This window comes from Choristoneura fumiferana, chromosome 22, assembly GCF_025370935.1.
Source record: "Choristoneura fumiferana chromosome 22, NRCan_CFum_1, whole genome shotgun sequence".
In the NCBI taxonomy this organism is placed as follows: domain Eukaryota; kingdom Metazoa; phylum Arthropoda; class Insecta; order Lepidoptera; family Tortricidae; genus Choristoneura; species Choristoneura fumiferana.
This window is the reverse complement of record NC_133493.1, coordinates 5,300,824-5,324,285: the sequence shown is the minus strand read 5'-3', so window position 1 is coordinate 5,324,285 and position 23,462 is coordinate 5,300,824. Positions and strand designations below refer to the sequence as shown.

Genomic DNA, 23,462 nt, shown 5'->3' with positions numbered 1-23,462 from the left:
TCAGCTTTCTGCGTCCAGTAAAACGAAAAATCCCATTTTTCCCATCCCGTCAGAATTTCGGGAAATACTTTTGCAGTGCTCCCTTACACCCCCAAGGAACTTAAATACTAAATTTCAGTTTTCTACGACCAGTAAAACGAAAAATCCCGTTTTTTCCCCGTTCCCGAGGAAACGAACCGTATATAAAACTCGTTTTTTCCTTATCCCGTAGGAATTTCCGAAAATCTTTAAAACAGTTTTTTACTCTTTATATAACGTACTTCTATGCCAAATTTGAGAAGTCTAGTAATTATAATTCATAGGATTCCGTTGAACTGAATATGTAAATCCTGTTTTTTCCTTATCCCATGGGAATTTCCAAAAACACGAAATCAATGTTTTAATTAATAAAATACCTACTTGTGTATCAAATTTGAAGAGTCTAGTTATTATAGTTACTGATATAGGGTCACTCGGAATCGAATATATAAATCCCATTTTTTCCCGATCCCGTCACAATTTCGGGAAATCCTTTTATAATGCTCACCTACACTCCAAGGAACCTAAATGCCAAATTTCAGCTTTCTACGACCAGTAAAACGAAAAATCGATCCCGTTGAACTGAATATAAATCCCGTTTTTTCCTTATCCCGTGTGAATATTCGAAAAATCTTACACCTATTTTATACTATTATAACAACCTACTTCTGTGCCAAATTTGAAGAATCTAGTAATTATAGTTCACAGGATTCTGTTGAATTGATTATATAAATCCCGTTTTTTCTTCATCCCGTGAGAATTTCCAAAAATCCTAAAAACTATTTTTTACTATTATAATCACCTACTTCTATGATAAATTTAAAGAGTCTAGTTATTATAGTTACTGAGATAGGGTCACTCGGAATCAAACATATAAATCCCGTTTATTCCCATTACCGTGGTTATTTTCAAAAATCCTTCCTTAGTGGGTGCCTTGTATAAGGTATCTATGTGCAAAATTTCAAGTCTCTAGGTCCAGTGGTTTAGGCTGTGCGTTGATTTATCAACAGTCAATCAGTCAGTTTAGAATTATATTTATATATATAGATGTATTATTTTATGGGTTCAGTACCTCAAAAGGAAAAAACGGAACCCTCATAGAAACATTTTTTGTCCGTCTGTCTGTCTATCTGTCTGTGAAGACCCATTTTCTCGGGAACTAGTGGAGGTATCAAGCTGAAATTTATATCAAATATTGAGGTCTACTGTCCCTTGCTGTGAAAAAATCAAACTTCTAAGCCAACGCAATCAAAACATGCAGCCGTTTCTGCTGCAAATTTCCGCAAATTTTCGAAACTCGCAAGGGAATCAAAATCTACAGGGTATTTCCCGTGAACTCAGAATCTTGAAATTTGGTATGAAGGTAGCTATTACTTATAACAGAACCAACTACAAAAGTAGAAAAGTTATGGGAGAGGCCTATGTCCATCCAACAGTGTCAACTGTGTCTTACGGCTGAGATGATGATGATAATGACCTAGAAAAGTCTGAAAATCTTGATTTTTTGTCTGTCTGTAAATTTAGGTCCAATATAATCTGACCCCACACTGCGTACATTTTGCTTAAGAGTAGGGCTCTGCATATACTGGATTTATTAAATCACTCGGAAAAAGCGAGAAATATCTTCACGACACGATTCCCGTTTACTTACATACCTATAAATGAGTACAGAACCCTCGGTGCGCGAGTCCGACTCTCACTTGCCCGGTTTTTTGCTTTTCAGTTCCTTTTTTCGGCGGTTTAATTTTTTATTAGGATATGATTACTTAGTTATGCGTGAACATGCTATTTGATGTAAGGAATCGACAATGCGGATCGGAATTACTTCCAAATAAACCTGTTTATGACATGAACAAAAAAAATACTTTTTTATTGCCATCTATACCTACTAAATGACATTCTACATCATTCGCTCTTACCACATTAAATTTGGCATGTATGTAGGTTGCTTAAGGAGTGAAGAGAACCATTAAGAAATTTCCTGAAATTCCCACGGGAAAGGGAAAAAACGGGATTTTTCGTTTTACTGGTTCTAGAAAGCTAAAATTCGGCATGTAGGTTTTTGGAGAGTGTAGAGAAGCGTTAAGAGAGGGCTTTCCAAAATTCCCACGGGAACGGGAAAATACGGAATTTTTCCTTTTACTGGTTGTAGAAAACTCAAATTTGGCATTTAGGTTCCTTGAGGAGCGTAAGGGAGCACTACAAAAGGATTTCCCGAAATTCTGACAACAGGAAAAAACAGGATTTATCGTTATACTGGTCGTATAAAGCTGAAAATTGACATGTAGGTTGCTTCAGGAGTGTAGAAAAGCATTAAGAGATAATTTGCCGAAATTCTCACGGGAAAGGGAAAAAATGGGATTTTTCGTTTTACTGGTAGAAAGCTGAAATGCGGCATGTAGGTTGCTTGGGGAATGTAGAGGAGCATTGAGAGAGGACTTTCCAAAATTCATACGAGAACGGGGAAAAAACGGGATTTTTCGTTTTACTGGTCGTAGAAAGCTGAATCTTGGCAAGTGGGTTCCTTGGGGAGTGGAGGGAAACATTAATTGAGCATTTTCTGAAATTCTTATGGGAACGGGAAAAAACAGGATTTTGCGTTATACTGGTTGTGGAAAGCTTAAATTTCAAAATTAAAAAGTTTATACTGCACGTGCTGCAAAAAGCTCTTTAACCGACTTCAAAAAAAGAAGGAGGTTATGCATTCCGCTATAATTACAATTTATTTATGTATGTTCACCGATTTTTCGCCCAATTTTTATTTTTTTATTTTTAAGAATATCTTCTCCCGAGGTAGCCCCATGGTCACTAAATCAGAATCTGATGACGGGATCTCGAGGAAATCGAGGGCCACCCTCAAATTTTGTAGGCACGCATAAGGTTTTTCATATATTTTCTCAAGCTATTTAAATATTTGCGTCTGATAGACATCATCTCATGTTGATGAGCTGATGATGGAAGGTTAAACTCCTTAACGGCTAGGAGTTAGAGGTAGTTTCTTTAAATATAATATGCACGTATAGGTAGACCTTTAGTTGTATTCTTTCTGGTTATTCAGGTGAGCTGATGATGGACCAACAAACAACGCACAGCCTAAACCGCTGGGCCTAGAAACTTGAAATTTGGTACAATGGTTCTTTTTATGATGTAAGTGAGCATTATGAAAGGATTGTGAAGTGAAGTTTTAGTTAAGTTATATGGAATTTTCTCATTTCTGGACTTAGAAGTATGAAAATAGGTGTATAAGTTTTCGATTACAATTAAAAAATATATATTTAGGTGAAATGGATTAAATTTCTCCTTAAAGGGGTAAAAGGGGGGGTAAAGTTTATATATAAATTTTCTCATTTCTGGACTTAGAAGTATAAAAATAGAAGTATAAGTTCGCGATTACAATTTAATAATTATCTGTGTAAGTGAAATGGATAAAATTTCCCCCTTAAGGGGTTAAATGGTGGGGGTAAAGTTTGTATAAATTTTTCTCATTTCTGGACTTAGAGGAAAGTAAGTATGAAAATATAAGTTCTCGATTACAATGAAAAATTGTCTATGTAGGTCGTACGTGAAATTGATTAAATTGCCCCATAAAGGGGTTAAATGGGTGGGGGATACAGTTTGTATGGGAATTTTCTCATTTATGGATTTAGAAGTATGAAAATAGGTATATAAGTTCTCGGTTACAATCAAAGCTTATCTGTGTAGGTGAAATTGATAAAATTCCCCCCTAAAGGGGTAAAATGGGGGGTAAAGTTTGCATGGAAACCTTCTCATTTCTGGACTAAGAAGTATATAAATAGGTGTAAGTATAAGTTTTTGATTACAATTAAAAATTATCTGTGTAAGTGAAATGAATAAAATTCCCCCTAAAAGGGTAAAATGGGGGGGTTAAGTTTGTATGGAAATTTTCTCATTTCTAGCCTTAAAGGTATGAAAATAGGTATATTATTATAAGTTCTCGATAACAATGAAAAATTATTTATATTGTATTGTTTAATAAAATAATGTTTTATCAATGATAGGTAGGGAAACCTTGGCTTATCAGTGATACTTGGTAATTCGGTGATATTGCGTTATTCTCTTACGTTGAGCTCATAATAGTGAATTGCAAGCAAATAAATCACCGCAAACCTGATTGCAAGCAACAAAACTGACAGCTGCCAACGATTTTATAGTTGACATTTCCTCGTAGTGAGATTTGTGTAAGATAATAGAGCAGTATCACCGAATTGCCAAGTATCACCGATAAGCCATGGTTTGCTATACTGAATAACATATCAAAGTTTGAATGGCAACAAAATCAAAATCAAAATCAAAATCGTTTATTTGTTCAACACAGGTACATGAGGTCTTATAGGTAGATAAGTGTTTTGTATCACTATGTCGATCCGTAAGGCGTACAAATTGTAAGGTCAGTTAACTAAGACACCTGTAGTTCTTATTAACTAATTTAAGCTATTCAAATATTCATTTATTGTATAGAACGCTTCTTTAGCTAAAAATGTATACAATTCTTTTTTTAACTCTGTTAAATTTTCTATTGTTAATAACTCATTAGGTACCTTATTATATATTCTAGGAGCCATTCCAATTATGCTCTTCAGCAATAAAGCTGTTTTAGAAGGTAATGAGCATTTTTTTCTTCTGAGACGAAAACTATTAAAGTTTTGAAATAGACAACAAAAATTATTACTTCATAATTCATATATATGTCGTAAAACCCCACGTTTTGAAATAGTTACCAGGATACATCGAACATGCCATTATTTAACTTCATTGTTGTATATATGCTCGCAGACCCAAAGAGGTTGTTTCCTATTTGTTGATGCGGATTTTTGACCCCAAGTTTATTTGTTCTACATGAGGTCGGAAAAGTAGTAAGTTATGCGCTTCTATTTGGCATTCTTTGTTTTGAGATGAATAGGGGGGGTTTTCATAATTCATATATATGGACACTGGCAGTGCGGAATGCCCAAGCCTTGTTTATGTTAAAAAAAAGAAAAAGAGGTTGTCTATGCTTGAGTGTGTTTGACTGCGATGGCGGGTAGTTTTGATTTGGCATTCTTGTTTTGAGAGCGAAAGGGGAAGGACAGGAACCGTCAACGCAGCCAACCTCACTGCGTTCCGTTGTGATTAATCTTTCATCTTTAATTATCCAAATCATCCTAGAGTATTGTGATTTAATCTTTTTAGATTTTTAATAAAGTGTGGTGAGTTGAACTTTGAGTGTTCTTATTTGTTGGGCTAATCATATCAAAATTAATATGGCGAACGGCGAGAGTGACGACGGCGATCGAGCGGACCCGATCCGCCCTTCGACATCAGAAGTGGGATATCGAGCAACGTGTCCACAAGAACAACATGGAGACGGTGAAGAAAAATGGCGTTTGATTTTGGAACAACAAAACAAAATTTTCTTGCCTTGTTACAAGCGATGAAAACGCCCCAGTCTAAAGAGAATATTCAACTGCCCTACTTTGATCCCGATAAACAAAATATGGATGCACGTGCCTGGGTGTGTACAGCAGACATGTGTATGGCCGATTCTTACCTACAAGGTGCACCGCTTATGATAGCTTTGAGCCGTGCGTTAAAAGGTCAGGCATCGGCATGGCTGTCACAAGTTTCGTTCCCTGGAATGACGTGGATGGAGTTTAAGGAGATTTTCATCGCGAGATATGACTGTCCCGAGACACCAGCTGCATCTCTTATAAACCTAAATAACGGTACACCAAAAGAAGGTGAGTGTCTCGCTGCTTATGCGTCGCGCGTGTTAACGTCACTAATGTCACGATGGAAAAATCTTACTACAGAACAGATCGCTATTTCAACTGTTTTGGCTCATTTGTCACATGTGGATACACGTGTTCAAAGATTGGCGTTTACCACCGAAATCGGTACTAGAAATAAACTACAGCAAGAATTACGTGCCATGTCATTTCTAAAAAGAAAATCTATGTCACATGAAGCTGATTCAGATGTCAAACGGTTTAAATTCAACCCTACGACCGTTACACCAAAATGTTTTAAATGTGGGCAACTAGGTCATAAAGCACCTATGTGTCGATCAAAGAGAGATTTCAAAGCTGAAGGAAGACCGCAATCTTCAAGTTTTTCATCAGCCCCAGCGTCGAACACTTTGACGAAGAATAGAGATTCACATTCCATCACCTGCTACAAGTGCAAAAATCCCGGCCACTACGCAAACAAGTGCCCGGCATCAAGCGGCCCTGGGCGTCCCGGCGGCAGCACCAGCGCCGGCAGCAGCGGCGCAGCTGCGGCACCGGAGACGCGGCGCGTGGACATGTGCGTGATTAACGCGCCCATTGGAACGCTACAACACTCTGGTGAGTCATTTGTATTCTGTTATGACTCTGGAGCGGAGTGTTCACTCATTAAAGAATCTGTTTTGCCTAAATTTACGGGTGAGCGTATTTGTACTGTGGTTACAATGACTGGCATTGGTCAAACTTCGGTTAACAGCAATTTGAAACTTTCGACTTGCGTGGAAATTGATAGCTTGCCTTTGAACATAATTTTTCATGCCTTACCTGATGAGTACTTACAGCATGATATTGTTATTGGTCGTGAAATTTTGGCTAAGGGTATAGTTGTAACCATGACCTCGGATTACGTAACTTTCAAGAATGTCGAGTCACCGATAGAGTCTCAAGTAGAGTCACAGATAGAGTCACATGTAGAGTCAAATATAGAGTCACATGTAGAGTCACAGATAGAGTCGCAGATAGAGTCAAATGTAGAGTCAGTCGTAGAGTCAGTCAAAAATGTAGAGTCACGTACAATTTTACACGTAGAGCAAGACCAAAATTTTGAGAACATTAATACGGACGTAACATCAGACTACAAGCCGAAACTCATTTCAATTTTAAACGAATTTAAAGAGCGGTTTATTAGTGGAACACCCAGTACTACTGCGAAAACTGAGCCAATGCAAATAAAACTTAAAGATCCTAATAAAACTGTATGTCGTCGTCCCTATCGTTTGAGTCCTGACGAAAGACAAGTTGTACGTAATAAAGTTGATGAATTGCTTACCTCCAACGTGATTCGCCCTAGCTCATCCCCCTTTGCGAGTCCTATTCTCCTGATTAAAAAGAAAGACGGGTCTGACCGTATGTGTGTCGATTACAGAGAGCTGAACGACAACACCGTGCCTGATAGATTTCCTCTTCCGATCATTTCCGATCAAATAAATAGACTCCATGGTGCTCATTATTTCACAACTCTTGACATGGCCAGCGGTTTTCATCAAATTCCCGTACACGTCGACTCTATCGAACGTACTGCATTCGTAACGCCAGATGGGCAATACGAATATTTAACGATGCCCTTCGGGTTACGTAACGCTCCATCGGTTTTTCAGCGTGCAGTGATCAAAGCATTAGGAGAACTTGCCAATTCTTATGTCGTAGTGTATATGGATGACATTATGATTGTAGCGTCAGATGTAGAGCAAGCTCTTCAAAGGTTACATAACGTTTTGGATGTCTTAACAAAAGCTGGGTTCTCTTTTAATCTTAAAAAGTGCTCGTTTCTTAAACGAAAGGTAGAGTACTTAGGCTTCGAGGTGAGTTGTGGTGAAATTAGACCAAACCCGAAGAAAGTAGAAGCTCTAGTTGATTTGCCTCCTCCAGGCACAGTAACACAATTGCGACAATTCATCGGGCTTGCGTCTTATTTCCGCCAATTCATCCCCAAATTTTCACAGATAATGGCACCCTTATATGCCTTGACTAATATCTCAAAAGGTAACATTAAATGGGAAACATCGCACGAAGTTATTAGGCAAAATGTCATCTCTATTTTAACCAACAATCCGGTTTTGACTATTTTCGATCCGAACTGCCCTATCGAGCTACACACGGATGCGAGCTCAGTTGGTTATGGCGCAATTTTGATGCAGAAAAAGGACGGCAAACGATGCGTAATTGCTTACTTTAGTAAACGCACCACTCCTGCGGAGTCAAAGTACCACTCATACGAGTTGGAAACTCTCGCAGTTGTGAATGCGGTTAGGCACTTCCGGCATTATTTACACGGACAGAAGTTCACTGTTATGACAGATTGCCATGCTCTACAGTCTACACGAAAGAAGCTGGATCTCACACCTAGAGTCCATAGGTGGTGGGCATTTTTGCAGTCGTTTGACTTCGACATCGTTCATGTCGATGGAAAGCGAATGCAACACGCCGATTTCTTTTCGCGAAACCCTGTCCCTGTACATAATGAAAAACCTCCGGTTAATAAGGTAGAGCGGAAACTGATTAATGTTGCTAATCTTACTGACAATTGGTTACTAGCCGAACAGCAAAGAGACGAGGAAATTTCAAATCTAATCACAAAACTAAATGATGGAAATCTTGATGATCATGTTGCTAAAACTTATGAATTTAGGTCTGGTATATTACATCGCAAGGTACAGCGCAAAAACAGAACTCGTTGTCTTCCTATTTTACCTAGAGCTTTACGGTGGTCTGTAGTTAATACGACGCACGAGTCCCTGATGCACCTCGGATGGGAGAAAACTCTGGATAAAATCTGTAATCATTACTGGTTCGAAAACATGACTAAATTTGTTAGGAAGTTTGTTGACAATTGTGTCACTTGTAAAATTTCTAAATCTCATTCAGGCAAAATTTCGGCTGAATTACACCCTATTCCAAAAGTCGCGATACCATGGCATACTCTTCATATTGACGCCACCGGCAAGTTAAGCGGTAAAAACGCGAAAAAGGAGTATGTTTTTGTTATCATTGACGCGTTCACAAAATTTGTTTTGCTACGTCATACCACGAATATTGACACGAACAGTAGTATCAAAGCTCTTAAAAGTTGTGTTTCATTATTTGGTGCTCCTACACGTGTGATTGCTGATCAAGGACGTTGCTTTGCAAGCACTGATTTCAGAGAGTTCTGTACCTCTCACAATATTTCCTTGCATTTAATCGCTACCGGAAGTTCTCGCGCTAATGGACAGGTAGAGCGGGTCATGAGTACGCTCAAGAGTATGCTTACGGCAGTAGAGACGAGTAAAGAGCGCTCATGGCAAGATTCTCTTTTAGATGTCCAGCTAGCGTTAAATTGTACGGTTAATAGAGTTACCAAATATAGTCCCTTAGAGCTCATGATAGGTAGAGTCGCACGTCCACTTGATTTAATGTTTGCAGACGAGGTTGAAATTGACATTGATGACGTAAGAGCTGATGCTGTAGTTAACATGGCTCAAAATGCAAATTATGACAAGTCAAGATTTGATTCTAATAAAGCCAAATTTACTCGATTTTCTGAAGGTGATTTAGTTCTTCTAAAAAATGAAGAAAGGAATCAGACCAAACTTGATCCGAAATATAAAGGACCTTTTAAGGTCGTAGAAGTTCTAGATGGTGACAGGTACAATTTAAAATCGCTCACTGGTAATCGACATTACAAATATGCTCACGACCGATTACGTAAAGTACCCGATTTAAATGCTTCATATGAGCTTGATATTGATATAGAGCCTACGGACTCTGAAGCCGGTACAAGTTCACAACCATAATGTTTATTTCTTTTGCTCTATTGTTTTTAAGCGCTATTTAGTTTTTATCGCTGGTTAAGCGATAAAATGCAGAGTGCTGGTAGAGCACTGTTATTTGATTTTTGCTATTGCTGGTTAAGCATTAGCTGCAGAGTGCTGGTTAGGCACTATTGGATGTTATTTTGCTATTGCTGGTTAGGCATTAGCTGCAGAGTGCTGGTTAGGCACTATTGGTTGTTATTTTTGCTATTGCTGGTTAAGCAATTAGCGGCAGAGTGCTGGTTAGGCACTATTGGTTACTATTTTGCTATTGCTGGTTAAGCGATAGTAGCAGAGTACTGGTTAAGTACTAAGTTGATTTTCACTGTTGGTTAGACAGTGATGCAGAGCGCTAGTTTATCTTGCACTTATGATAGAGCTACAGAAATAATGTAATCACATTGTTTGCATTCTAGTTTTGTTTGTTTCATATTGAATTAAACTGTCATTGTTTTGAAACGTGTAGAGTAGCGACTACTGACCAACCCTTGCTTGTTGGTCAGGATAGCCGAGTGAACATGTTACTCCCGTGGGACTATTTCCTTTCATTTCAGATACTTCCTCCCACGAGGACGTGTGAAAAGTCAGAATGGCCGTGTCGCAGACCCACGTACACGACACTGGCAGTTTGCGGAATGCCCAAGCCTTGTTTATGTTAAAAAAAAAGAAAAAGAGGTTGTCTATGCTTGAGTGTGTTTGACTGCGATGGCGGGTAGTTTTGATTTGGCATTCTTGTTTTGAGAGCGAAAGGAGAAGGACAGGAACCGTCAACGCAGCCAACCTCACTGCGTTCCGTTGTGATTAATCTTTCATCTTTAATTATCCAAATCATCCTAGAGTATTGTGATTTAATCTTTTTAGATTTTTAATAAAGTGTGGTGAGTTGAACTTTGAGTGTTCTTATTTGTTGGGCTAATCATATCAAAATGAATATGGCGAACGGCGAGAGTGACGACGGCGATCGAGCGGACCCGATCCGCCCTTCGACATATATATAATCTAGGGAACGTTAGTATACGTAGTCTCTGGAAATGTGGTTTACACGAGTCGAGGTAGTTAATGCCACATAAAGATCTAATGCATTTTTTCTGCGTCCTAAATACCATTTCTCTGTTAGTTGAGTTAGCCCAGAATATGATACCGTATCTGAGTGATGATGTAACATAGACATGGTATGCGGTTAACACCACTGACTCATTAACAACCTTTCTAAGATTGTATAAAGCATAGGAAATTGATTTAGCTTTTTACATATAGTGTCAGTTTGATCGTGCCACGTCAACTTATTATCTAGACTTAAACCTAAGAATTTTGTTGTTTCCGTTTGGTCGATTTGTTGATCGTTGTAAACTATGTTCAATTTACGTGCATTTTTCGTTCTTTGTTGAAATGTCATTAATTTAGTTTTTCCCAAATTTATTTTCAAGTTTACATTTTCCAAAGTCATTTACCAGAAAACTCCTTGTATTTTCTATGTAAGTAAGTATACTTCATTATCTGCGCCTCGCTACGCCTACGACCTCGAAAATATTGTTGGTATACGTCTACAATTTATGTTGGGACTATTGAAACCAATTTCAATGACTATATTTAATGCACTTGTACAAATAAAATTAATAATTATATTGCAAATTTTTTCAAGTGACGTTCGAGACTTACGAGCTGTACAAAATGGTCAAGCGAGAATCGACTTTACGCGTACAGGATAGGAAAAAAAATACCAATGAATTATTTACGACCGCAAAAATATTGTTGGTATATGCGTCTGCAATTTATGTTGGGGCTATTTAAACCAATTCCAAGGACTAAATTAAAAGCACTTGTACAAATAAAATGAATTATTAATTACGCACATTTTTTTAAGTGACGTTCATCATATCAGTTCACACCAAGAGGTATTATGGGTGCTTCAGGGGTGCATCATGATATAACTGAACTTGTATCATCTAACACATATTATTTACTTACTCATATTAGACATTTCAATAGGTACAACTCACAGGTTTTTCGCGATTTTCTTCGAACTTACAATATTTACCGAAAAACACTAAAAATGCATAGAATATATTTTTATGTATAGTAAAAAGTGCTTTGGTATGCTAGCCCCCTTGGCTCACAAATAAGATTTTTTTAAATCTTATTTTCGCTCTCCTGTAAAATGACGATTTTGCACTTGTATCACTTATCACAGGAGGTACAGATGTCTATTTCTATGTCCTCTCGTACGTAACTACTCAACGGCTGAACCGATTTTGATAAATGATACGTCATTGGATTCATATCGATGACGCGAGTGACACTGGGTACATGAAATTCTTGAAGAATCAAAATGGCAGATTTTTGACGCCAAATTGTGTTTTCAAAAAAATATTTAATCCTATCGAGTAGGGTATCGAATGAAAGCTAATAACTAGCCCATTCTAAATATATATGTTTTAGTCTACCATTTTCACAGAAATATCAAAAAAGTGTGAAATAAAACAATAAATTAAAAAAATCAAAAACCCGACTGCCTTAAAAATAATAAAAAGAAGAAAACAAGTCTATTGGGACCAGCTCAAAAATTCTTTGTACCTTGGGTCCCGACTGTTGAACTTTATGTTAGCTACTTAACAGAGTTCTAGCCCAATAGACTTTGTTTTCTTCTTTTTATTATTTTTAAGACAGTCGGGTTTTTTATTTTTTAAATGTATTAATAAAGACAAGAATTCTAAACACTTTTGTCATAGAGATTGTAGAGGGCTGCGGGGTGGATAGGGCTAGATTGAATGCGGTGGTTAGATCGGAATACAGGGCGTGGTTGCATGCGCTTCTTTCTCCGCATTTGGGGACCCTCCTTGATGACGACTCCTTGCGGGTGGCGGTTGCGCTTCGTCGGGGCTGTGATGTGGGTGAGCCTCATTCATGCATCTGCGGCTCTATAGTGGAGAGCAACGGTCACCACGCATTGAGTTGTTGTCGTTGTGCGGGAGATTCCAGCGTCATCAAGCCCTTAACGATATTATTCGGAGGGCGTTGGTCTCCGCTAATGTTCCGTGCGTTTTGGAGCCTCCGGGTCTCAGTCAGTCGGGTGGCAAAACACCGGATGGCTTGACTTTGGTGCCCAGGCAGGAAGAAAAGTGCCTTTTATGGGATGCCACTTGTGTCAACACTTTTGCGCCTGGGCATCTTGGTCGTACTGTAAGGTCTGGGGGGGCGGCCACTAAGTAGGCGGCTCTTAGAAAGCGCAAGAAGTATGCGGCTCTCTCGAACTACCTTTTTGTTCCGCTTGCGGTGGAGACAACTGGGTGAGCGGTTCGGTTGGACTCTCGCTACGGGTCGTTTCTGGTGCAGAAGTAGTCCATCGCCGTTCAGCAGGGCAGCGCTGCCAGTGTGATGGGTACTTTTTCGCCGGGAACAATGCGGGGTGGGTTGTTTTGTTAGTTTGGTATTTTTTTTTTACTTTATTTTAATTTCTTGTGTATTAATTTATTAATTTTTTTAGTCTTCATTTTTTATTGTTTTGATTTTATCGTTGATGTGATTTTATTGTAGTTTTTATTTAATTTTGATGTAATATGTATTTAATGAAATAAATTCTTTATTTTTAAATTAGATTATTTCTGTACAAGAAGTAATGATATTCCATCAAAACATAAATGTGAAATCAGGGCCAAATTCAATATTAATATATGTCTTGCTTGTTGACTTTAACGACAAAAGAAGTGAGATCTAAGGGCGGCAAGTGCCAAGGTGCCAAGTTCAATGGTCAGTCCTGAAATTTATTTGTAACAATATAAAATCTTTTAAAGTTAAAATCTTTTTGTAGCTTTCGTGTAATTTGAAAAGTGTGGAATAATAAATCTATTTATTTTTCACGTATTTTTTTTATGTTATTTCTATGTCACATTGGTCCAACCAAATTCGCGGCCTTACCCATCTAACTGTCAACTTTTTTTTTTACATTCCTTCCCCTCTTCTCTGTAACTACAATATACTAATTCCCAACAATATTAAACCTCTTATAATATAATTTTCCTTATACATAGATGACGACATTTGCAATGCAATGCAATAATTAATACCATACCTTCCTTCCTTTCTATCTATTGTAAAGTTGCCTAGAAGAGATCGCTCTGCATCGACAAGGCCTTACCTTGGAAAATCTCAATATACGTGTGTTTTCTATACCGCTTATTATGTGTTGGTGTTCAATAAAGAGTTATTGTATTGTATTGACTACGAAGCGTTAATATACAGCCTGATAATGATACAGGTTGTAGTAATATAAACCGCCGCCCGCTTCACAGTCAACACATTATTATCGATACAGTTCGCAGCGCAAGCAAGCATCATGATCCACTTAATGATTATTGGAAGTATTATCGTGGCGTTTTATTTTTACACCACGAGGACTTTCAAATACTGGGAGAAGAAAGGAGTAAAATACGATAAACCTATACCCATTTTTGGTAACATGGCCCCCAGTTTTTTGGCACAGAAAACTATATCGCAACTTGTAGAAAAATTATATTGGAAGTATCCCGAAGAGAAAGTGGTTGGTTTGTTCTGGTCCTCAAATCCCGAACTGTTGGTCAGAGATCCAGATATTATTAAGCGTATTTGGACAACAGATTTTGACTATTTTTACTCAAGAGGACTCTATGAGACCGACAATGATCATCGCAATGTTGAACTTTTGAGAAAAAATTTACTGGTGGTTGAAGGTGATATATGGCGGCTTTTGCGGCACAGCACGACGCCGGCGTTCACGAGCTGCAAGCTGAAGGCGATGTTCCCGCTCATCGTAGAGCGCGCCGAACGGCTACAAGAGCGCACGCGAACCATCAGCGCAGGTGGGCAGCCAGTCGATGCGCGGGACCTTATGGCGCGATATTCAACGGACTTCATCGGCGCTTGCGGCCTCGGGATTGGCGGCGATGCACTCCATGATGAAGATTCAAATTTTCGAAAACTTGGTGCCAGAATTTTTCAGGTATGCACCAAAAAATTTCTAACTATCATGCTGAAAACTTTTTTTCCGTATACTTTCAGACATGCGAAAGTTCATGGTATAGTAGAAAAAGATTTTTGTGACTTGGTCAACAAAATCTTAAAAGAGAGAAATTATAAACCATCGGGCAGGCACGACTTTATCGACCTGATGTTAGAGATAAAGGCGAAAGGAAAAATGGAGTGCAAGTCTATGGAAAAGATGAAACCGGACGGGACGCCGGAGCGCGTGTCAATGGAAATGGACGACGAGCTCATCGCAGCTCAGGTGTTCATATTCTTTGCAGCTGGCTTTGAAACATCTGCCTCGTCTTCCAGCTATACACTACACGAGATCGCTTACAACCCGAAAGTACAAAAGAAAATACAGGAGGAGATTGATCAAGTGCTAGCAAATTACAATAATAAGTTGAGTTACGACGCGATAAAAGAGATGCGCTATTTGGAATGGGCGTTTCAGGAGGGAATGCGGGTACTTCCTCCAGCCGGCAGAATGATACGAACGTGTCGAAAAAAGTACACATTTCCTGACTTAGAGTTGACGATAGAAGAGGGAACACGAGTTGTGATCTCGACGCAAGCGCTACACAATGACCCGAAGTACTGGGACAGGCCAGACGATTTTCGGCCTGAGCGGTTCAGCCCAGAATGCAATGAACCGAAACATAAATTTGCATTTCTTCCATTCGGCTCCGGACCACGGGCATGCATCGGTAAGTTTAATCAAAAGTATTTCACCTGTATACCTGATACGTTTAGCGCTGGAAGTCCTTTACGTAATTTTACAAGGTTAACTCCAAGATAAGCAAACATTTACTGATATGTACCTAGCTAAGTGCAAAATTTTGCATTTTTTTATTTTGACAAGAGCAAACGGGAGAAAACGCTTAAGTATTTAGTACATTTGACATTCAAATTAAAATTAAAATTGTTAAAAATAGACCATCGATGTACCTATGCATGCTACGAAGTCTCAAGATTTTTCTCAATCTCAATAAATGCAGACAGTTGGGTTGGTTTGCTTGAACACCCTCTGCAGATTAGCTATCGAAATTTATGATACAAAATGTATTCGCGCCTTTACTTTGAACTGCGTGTACATTGAACATCGACCAAAGTATGAAAAATGTTTACGTCACCCATAATAAACAAATACAGTCGAATTAACTCAATCGCTTGCTGAAATATTTCTGAATAAATAATACCTATCGTCGTTCACGTATAGGTACGTAATAATAATGGACTGGAACGTTTTATGCATTTGTTGTTAAATCTACCATTTGTTCGCAGGAGAGCGTTTGGGTCTGATTCAGTCCCTGGCGGGGCTGGCGGCCATCTTGTCCCAGTTCTCAGTGGTACCCGCGCCGGCCACCGTGCGCTGCCCCCTGCTCGACCCCACCACTAACATAGTGCAAGGAATCATCGGCGGCCTACCACTTATTTTTACTCCAAGAACTTAACTCCCCACCCATCTTTTGAATTCTATTACACATTACCAATGTAACCCAAATGAGCTTTACGCATAATTTGCGAATTCCGAATATTATTTAGGCAGAAACTCAGAGCCACCAACCAGCCCATGCTCAAACCTATGACCCTCTGCTTGAGAGGTCATAGGATACCACTATTTTTTTTAATGGGTACTTAATCATTAATAACATACATTCTGTAAAAACTTGTCGTTATCACCCCTTTTACCTTTCATTCGCGTCACTTTAAATCCAAGTTTCTCAAAAGATTATTTTATAGATTGCACCTATTTAAATTAAACTTAATTCAATTAAGAAAAAAATGCGTTTTTTACCAACAATTGGTCATGCTTCATATTTTTGTTGTATGGTTTTTATAATTTATTTGATAAATATAGACTATTTTAAGAAACTTATTTCGGTATTATTATTTTTAATGAATCCTATCCACATTAAAAAAAAAAATAATTATTGCTGACGTAACGTCATCAAATTCATAATAGATAACGAAGTCTTCGTCTTTTGTGCAGAGGTTAACAGGAAACTAAAGTACATGTATTTTTTAAAGTATTAGCTTTAGCCGGTCCCCCTACACCGACGACGCTTAGATAAAACGACGCTTAGGTAAATCAGCATATTCCCCGCGGGATAGGGATAAACGAATAGTTAGCAGATGAAGTCGCGGGCAACAGCTAGGTAGTGCATAATTATTTTTTACTTTTTAATTGTCTTTTTTAAGGCGGCTTTTTGTTCGGGCGTTTTTTTTATTTTTGCAGGTGTTTTTTTGTCGGGGGTTTTTTAAATTTTAAATTTAAGTTTTTTTATTTCATGTTTTTTAAACTTTGATGTTTAAAAAAAAAAGTGTACTAGTGTGTTGGATATCCTGGCTGCAGCATCAGTTCATCGTGCTGCCGACATTACATTGTATGTAGAATCAAATACTGATCAAAGGAATCAAACACGACATATCTGCTATTATTTTTTCAAGAGTATACTGGTGTGCTGGATATCCTGGCTGCAGCATCAGCTCGTCGTGTTGCCACCACTGCATTGTATGTAGAATCAATTACTGATCAAAACGAATCCAAACACGACATATGTGCTATTATTTTTTATAGTGCAGGTACTAGTGTGCTAGATATCCTGGCTGCAGCATCAGCTCATCCTGTTGCCATCATTGCATTGTATGTAGAATCAAATACTGATCAAAACGAATCCAAACACGACATATGTGCTATTATTTTTTATAGAGTGTACTAGTGTGCTGGATATCCTGGCTGCAGAATCAGCTCATCCTGTTTTTACTATTGCATTGTATGTAGAATCAAATACTGATCAAATCGAATCCAAACACGATACATCTGCTATAGTTTTGTCAAGAGTGTACCTATTAGTGTTCTGGATATCCTGGCTGCAGCATCAGGCCGAGAATTCCATAATCTTGCATAGTTATATAGCATACATGGGTGTTACAAATTTTAGGTCCAAAATATGTTTGAAAGTAAAGTACATACCCATTATGCGTCTAAGATTCCTACCGCAGCGAACAAAAGAGCTGATGATCTTGAAACGGCTGAACCGATTTTGATAAAACATGTCTAAGAACCATCGCTAGACAACCAGTTTTCAAATAAATAAAAACCGCATTCAAATCGGTCCACCCGTTTAAGAGCTACGGTGCCACAGACAGACACACAGACAGACACACAGACAGACACATAGCGGCCAAACTTATAACACCCCTCTTTATGCGTCGGGGGTTAATTAAAGTAAAGTCTATGGTAAAGTCAACGTCAAGATGTTGTTTCTTTAAAAAAATATGGCTGTCCATTGAAGGACAATTTTGCCAGTGTCTAGTTTTTGCCGTTGTACGTTAAAAAAACTCTATAAAACGAAATATGAGAGGTAATGGTGGATGAGCGATGACAGCGCGAATCCCAACGTCAAGGTGTTAACGTCACCGCGGATGGCTAACCCATAGAGGTAGGAGATACAATAGAGTGCATTCGAACATGGCGGATGTAGACAATATCTAATTTTGCTATTTCTGTTTCTTTGGCTAGTTGAAGTATAATTTTGATAGTGTTTTATGCGGCAATTAACCTTAACAGAGAGGGTGGATCGCAGCGCCCGCGACAACCTGCTTGTGCCGTGCTACGTAAATTAATTTGATATTTATAGATTAAAACTAGTTTGTTTGTTTTGAAACTAACACCAAAATAAACCTGACTGTATAAACTGAGTGGCAGTGAAGTGAGCTTATATAAATGTGCAAGGATTGTTGCGACAGTCGTTGTGATAAGTTACGGAGCTTTGCGTACCTACCTATGAGCAACAGCGGCGCGTCGTTGTAACAATAATAAGTACAAGAAACTGGTTCCTGTTTTTACCTAATCATCAGTGGAGAATTGTTATTGTTCGTCGTTATGGATTGTTTGGCCTGCTCTCTTAATAATTACAGCGACGCATTGCTTGCGTGTTCTACATGTAATGGTAAATACCACTATACTTGCCTGAATATACCATGTACAAGCGCCTGATGGAAATGCAAGACAATTACGAAGATTGCACCAACGTAGCTAGGCCCTGACCCTTATTTTATAATTTTTTTCGTCTACCGTATATTCATTCGCTTCGCCATCGCATTTCTATACGCACGATACTTGCTGTTATTTAAACTATTATTAAATCATATTTTGAGTACTTTTGGGATTTTAATACACCCCGTTGTGTCGTCGAAGACATAAATTGGTAGCCTAATGAGGGGAACTGCAAAATATTAAGAAGAAATATCCGGGATTCGCCATCAACTCCATGCGCAAAGCGTGAACCAAAGGGTTGACGAAGCTCCAAATTTGAGGAAGACTTGAAGCCGCATTACGAAATCTGCAAACGGGACTCTTCACCAGCACGGGCAGTGCAAGGAACCAAACCTCACACCGCGCGAAGCAGCCCTACGAAAGTTAAGTGCCCTTCCTTTGTCTGTCTCCCTAAATATACCTATTCCAAATCCAGAAATAGCATTTCTACTTGTTTGAACAAAGTTATATTTCAGAAGTGAATAAGACATAATCAGTCGAAATGATATCTAAATAGGTTTTAAACTAAAATCTCTAAAATTTTGTTGTTATTTTTAATCTCATCTTAAATTTTTTCTGCACCGGTTCACTGTAGTTTCTGCTTGTTATATTGTGGTGTACAATAAACAGTCGTTAAACTACAATAAATCGCACTGTAGGTACCTAACTATTGTATGTGCCTATAGCGTAAAAAATTTAGTATGTACATACCTACCTACATATAAATTATAAAAATAAATTCTCGAATATTCTTACGGAATCCTATCTTTGGCTTGTAGATAGGTACTAATTTATATTTTATTTCATTACTGCACAAAATTTCTTACATAATAATTTGACCCATATACAATAAAATTGCATAAATTAATTTAATATTATTAAATTTGATAGCCCTACTTAAAAACTATAGATACTAAAATAGTTGCAGATTTATTTGGAAATTCCCACAACTTGTTTACGGCTCATTACTAATCGTATATATACTCGTCCTGCCGACTATTCCAGGGACTGGCGCGTGCATTCCTGCTTGTTGCGCAACGCTCAGCGAGGCGGCGCGCCAGCTGTGCGCGCAACCGGTTCTTATCAGCCGGTGCACCGTTAATGAGGAGCGTGAGCAATTATTTGTTATTTATTGGCGTAAATTCTATAACATTCCTTTACTAAATTCACTATGTATAGTGATTGCACTGATAAGCCACTTTCTGGCACCGAAAAGGGAACATTAAAGGATTAAATCGCCTCCCGTAGTTCCATTAAGGGTCAAATTACTAAATGCCATAATTATTTAACGAATGTTAGCAGTAAAATCGAATTTACAAACATTGAAATGGCCGAGCTAAATCTCAAGCTGTCAAAATTCGAGGGACTGTCCAGCAAGTATGACAATTTACAAAGTAGAAATTTTTTACACTGCGATAATATGAGCAATGAGATCGATGAAAAAGAAAGTATTGAGCACGATATCATTATTAATATTGCCATGGCAAAATCTTTGATTGAAACACGTACGAAAATCGAGATACAAAGACGAGAATCGATGGTACTCGAGGCTCAATCCTTGCTCGAACATCAAGATGTCAGTTTTAAGTTGCCTCAAATACATATCGCGAAATTTGATGGTTCATATTTCCGCTGGCTGGAGTTCCGCGATACTTTTGAAAGCCTTATACATAATAATACTCGCATAAAGGAGATTCATAAGTTTCATTATCTTATTTCGTACCTGGAAGGGGACGCTGCCAGGATTATTTCCAATCTGGAGGTGTCGTCAGATAATTATAAGGAGGCCTGGAAACTGCTCGGTGAGCGGTATGATATTTTTTTATTTTATTTGTTATTTTTTATTTGACTGGATGGCAAACGAGCAAATGGGTCTCCTGATGGTAAGAGATCACCACCGCCCATAAACATCTGCAACACCAGGGGTATTGCAGACGCGTTGCCAACCTAGAGGCCTAAGATGGGATACCTCACGTGCCAGTAATTTCACCGGCTGTCTTACTCTCCACGCCGAAACACAACAGTGCAAGCACTGCTGCTTCACGGCAGGATTAGCGAGCAAGATGGTGGTAGCAATCCGGGCGGACCTTGCACAAGGTCCTACCACCTGCAAATGATTATAAACGTTTGCTCATAAACCACCACTTAAGCTCTTTGTTTAATATACAACCGCTCACCAAAGAAACCGAAAAGTCTTTGCGATTTCTAGTAGATCACGTCACGAAAAATTTACGCGCCCTAACCAGCTTAGGCCAACCCACAGACAAATGGGATATACTCATTATATTCATGTTATCTGCCAAACTGGATAGTAACACCTTACTTAAATGGGAAGAGTATCGCAACTCGGTTCCAACGTTAAATCAATTTTATAACTTCTTGACTGACCGGGCCGACGTGATTGAGTCTTTGAATCGAAATAAGCATGATAATGTTCAGCCGAAATTCGCGGCGTCCACGTCACGAACGCCGCCCTTTCAAAACAATAATAATAATAATAATAACAACAGGCCATTCAATAGACCATTCAAAACATCATACACAAAAACATTTGCTAGCGTCAAACATACTGAGCAAAGTAACTATGTATGTATTATTTGCAACAAAAATAATAGAATTTACGATTGCCCTACTTTCAAGGCCAAATCAATTAAAGATAGATTTGCTGACGTCGGTATGTTCTAACAGCCTTATTCATAAAAAATCCTTAATTGAAGTTTGATCGGTCTGTTACTTAGCAGACTGATTAAGCTTGTTAGACGGTTGTCAAGAAGTATGATTCGTAAACGCTTGCTAGCAGTCTGCTAGTTGTTGAGCTGCTGATAGACGGATTAGACGCGTTATGTTGGCCACCTTGACAAATCAAAGACAAAAAATGGCCTAATCGATAATTTAAAAAAAATTGACAGCAGTGACAGCAAATTACCAGGAAAAAAAATAAAAAGCGAGATGTTTGTTTTCCCGCCATTTCCGATCCGCATGTTTATGTTGTGCAAAAAGCCATAATTATGTTAATCGTCCTTATTTTTTTTTCATATTTATTGTTAATTTATTGTTGCTAATTTAGAGGATTTTTAAATACAAATTCCTGAAAATAAATTTTCCTGTTTTTTTTTTTAATCTGCGTAGCCCTGCCTTCACTATAAATATCTTCGGTACCTATGGTTTTTTGCTCTAGTCAAAGTCAGCTGTTCAAACTTGTGGCGGCCATTTTGTGACTTAGCAGAGAGATAAAGGAGGGTCTACGTTCCTCTTACTTTAGCAGAGCCTTGATCGACTGATTAGCGCTAACAGACGTTTATGAATCATGTTTTTTAGCATCGGGCCTTCAAGGAGCCTTCAAGGAGGCTCTAACTTTTTATGAATAAGGCTGTAATTGTCTACGACAAGGGCATCCACTCAATGAATGTACCCATCCGACATTCCTGTCGTGAGTGTCCCGTGTACCGGGCTATGTTCTTAAAAGTAAACCGCGCCCCGGGAGAAAAAAGAGGGGGGGGGAGTCGGGTTTTACGCTCGAAAAGATTTTAAAATAAAACCTTTGGAACAAATGTGGTTAGAATTAAGGGTTGGCTATGGGCGATTGACAATAGGAACAGCATATTATAGGCCAGAGCTTGTGTCAGTGGACGTCGCCATTGATGCACTCAGTGATTCGTTGGATAAATTCACCACCAGTTAATGTATTTTTCTGCTAATTGATTTCAACGTTAACCTGATATCGCCCAATGGGTCTGACGCAAACAAGCTTGAAACTTTCATGGCCCAGAGAAATTTAGTGCAAGTCGTTAAAGAACTTACCAGAAAAACCAGTGACTGCATCTTTATTAGATTTAATTATAACTGACAGCCCTGATTTATGCAAGAATATAATATTACGACACAATCCGTTAATTAGTGATCATGCAATGATTTTTGCAAACTTAAAAATAACAAAACCCAAAAAGAAAAGCCAATACCGTAGATTCCTTGGTAGAATAAATGCCGATGAGTTTAATAGGGACCTGAACCTTGTGCCCCGGAAGAATATAAAAGACCTTAGTAACGTGAATGATAAGGTTCAGTTATTCAATCCAAATTAAATGGTCACAGCCCTGTTCGATATCCATGCACCATTGCGCCGTGTACGCGTGAACTGTAGGCCCCATCCATGGATCACAGACACAATAAAAACCATGATGAACTTACGAGATGCTGCCCTCACCAAAGCACGCAAGACTGGGGTCTTATCACACTGGGAATACTATAAAAATCTTAGAAACTACACGACGGCTGCATTGGAGCGGGAGAAAAAGGCATACTTCTCGTTTTATGTCAATAAAAACAAAAAGTATCCAAAGCAAATGTGGACGCATCTCAAAAACACCTCTGTTTTAGGTAATAAAGAGCAACCTTTAATACCACAGCACTTGTGTCACCCTGACGGAATTAATATTTTTTTCTTAAAGCTACCAGGAAGCGCAGTAACAGACAAGGAAACACAGGCGTTTTTTGAAGGCAATCGAAAGCATGCTGAGCACACTTTTAACTTTATAACCTGCTCGGAAAAAGAAATTCTTAAAATTATCTCGTCGATTGAGACGAATGCTTGTGGAAATGATAATATTTCAATGGAGATGATTCGTCTTACATTGGACACTACTTTACCATACATTACAGATATCGTCAATACGTCATTACGTAGCCATGTATTTCCTGATGATTGGAAATTGGCAAAAGTAAAACCAATACCAAAATCCAACTGCGCGGAGGAATATAAAGATTTGCGTCCCATCAGTATTCTACCAGTACTTTCGAAAATTATCGAAAAAACAGCCTGCGAACAACTTA

General features: G+C 38.4%; 1 protein-coding gene across 1 annotated transcript; it reads left to right on the top strand.

The window, feature by feature from the left end:
* The first annotated feature begins 13,856 nt into the window (after window positions 1–13,856).
* Window positions 13,857–16,469, top strand: LOC141440504 (cytochrome P450 6B2-like). Its single transcript, XM_074105029.1, has 2 exons — window positions 13,857–15,297; window positions 15,875–16,469. Exons 1-2 carry the CDS (start codon window positions 13,926–13,928, stop codon window positions 16,042–16,044), a joined length of 1,542 nt encoding a protein of 513 aa, XP_073961130.1. The 5' UTR covers window positions 13,857–13,925; the 3' UTR covers window positions 16,045–16,469.
* Window positions 16,470–23,462: the final 6,993 nt, after the last annotated feature.

Excerpts from the sequence above, each read along its gene's own strand:
- LOC141440504 (XM_074105029.1), top strand. The coding sequence starts at position 13,926 with ATGATCCACTTAATGATTATTGGAAGTATTATCGTGGCGTTTTATTTT. Across the intron at positions 15,298-15,874 it reads CGGACCACGGGCATGCATCG|GAGAGCGTTTGGGTCTGATT; the intron begins GTAAGTTTAATC and ends ATTTGTTCGCAG.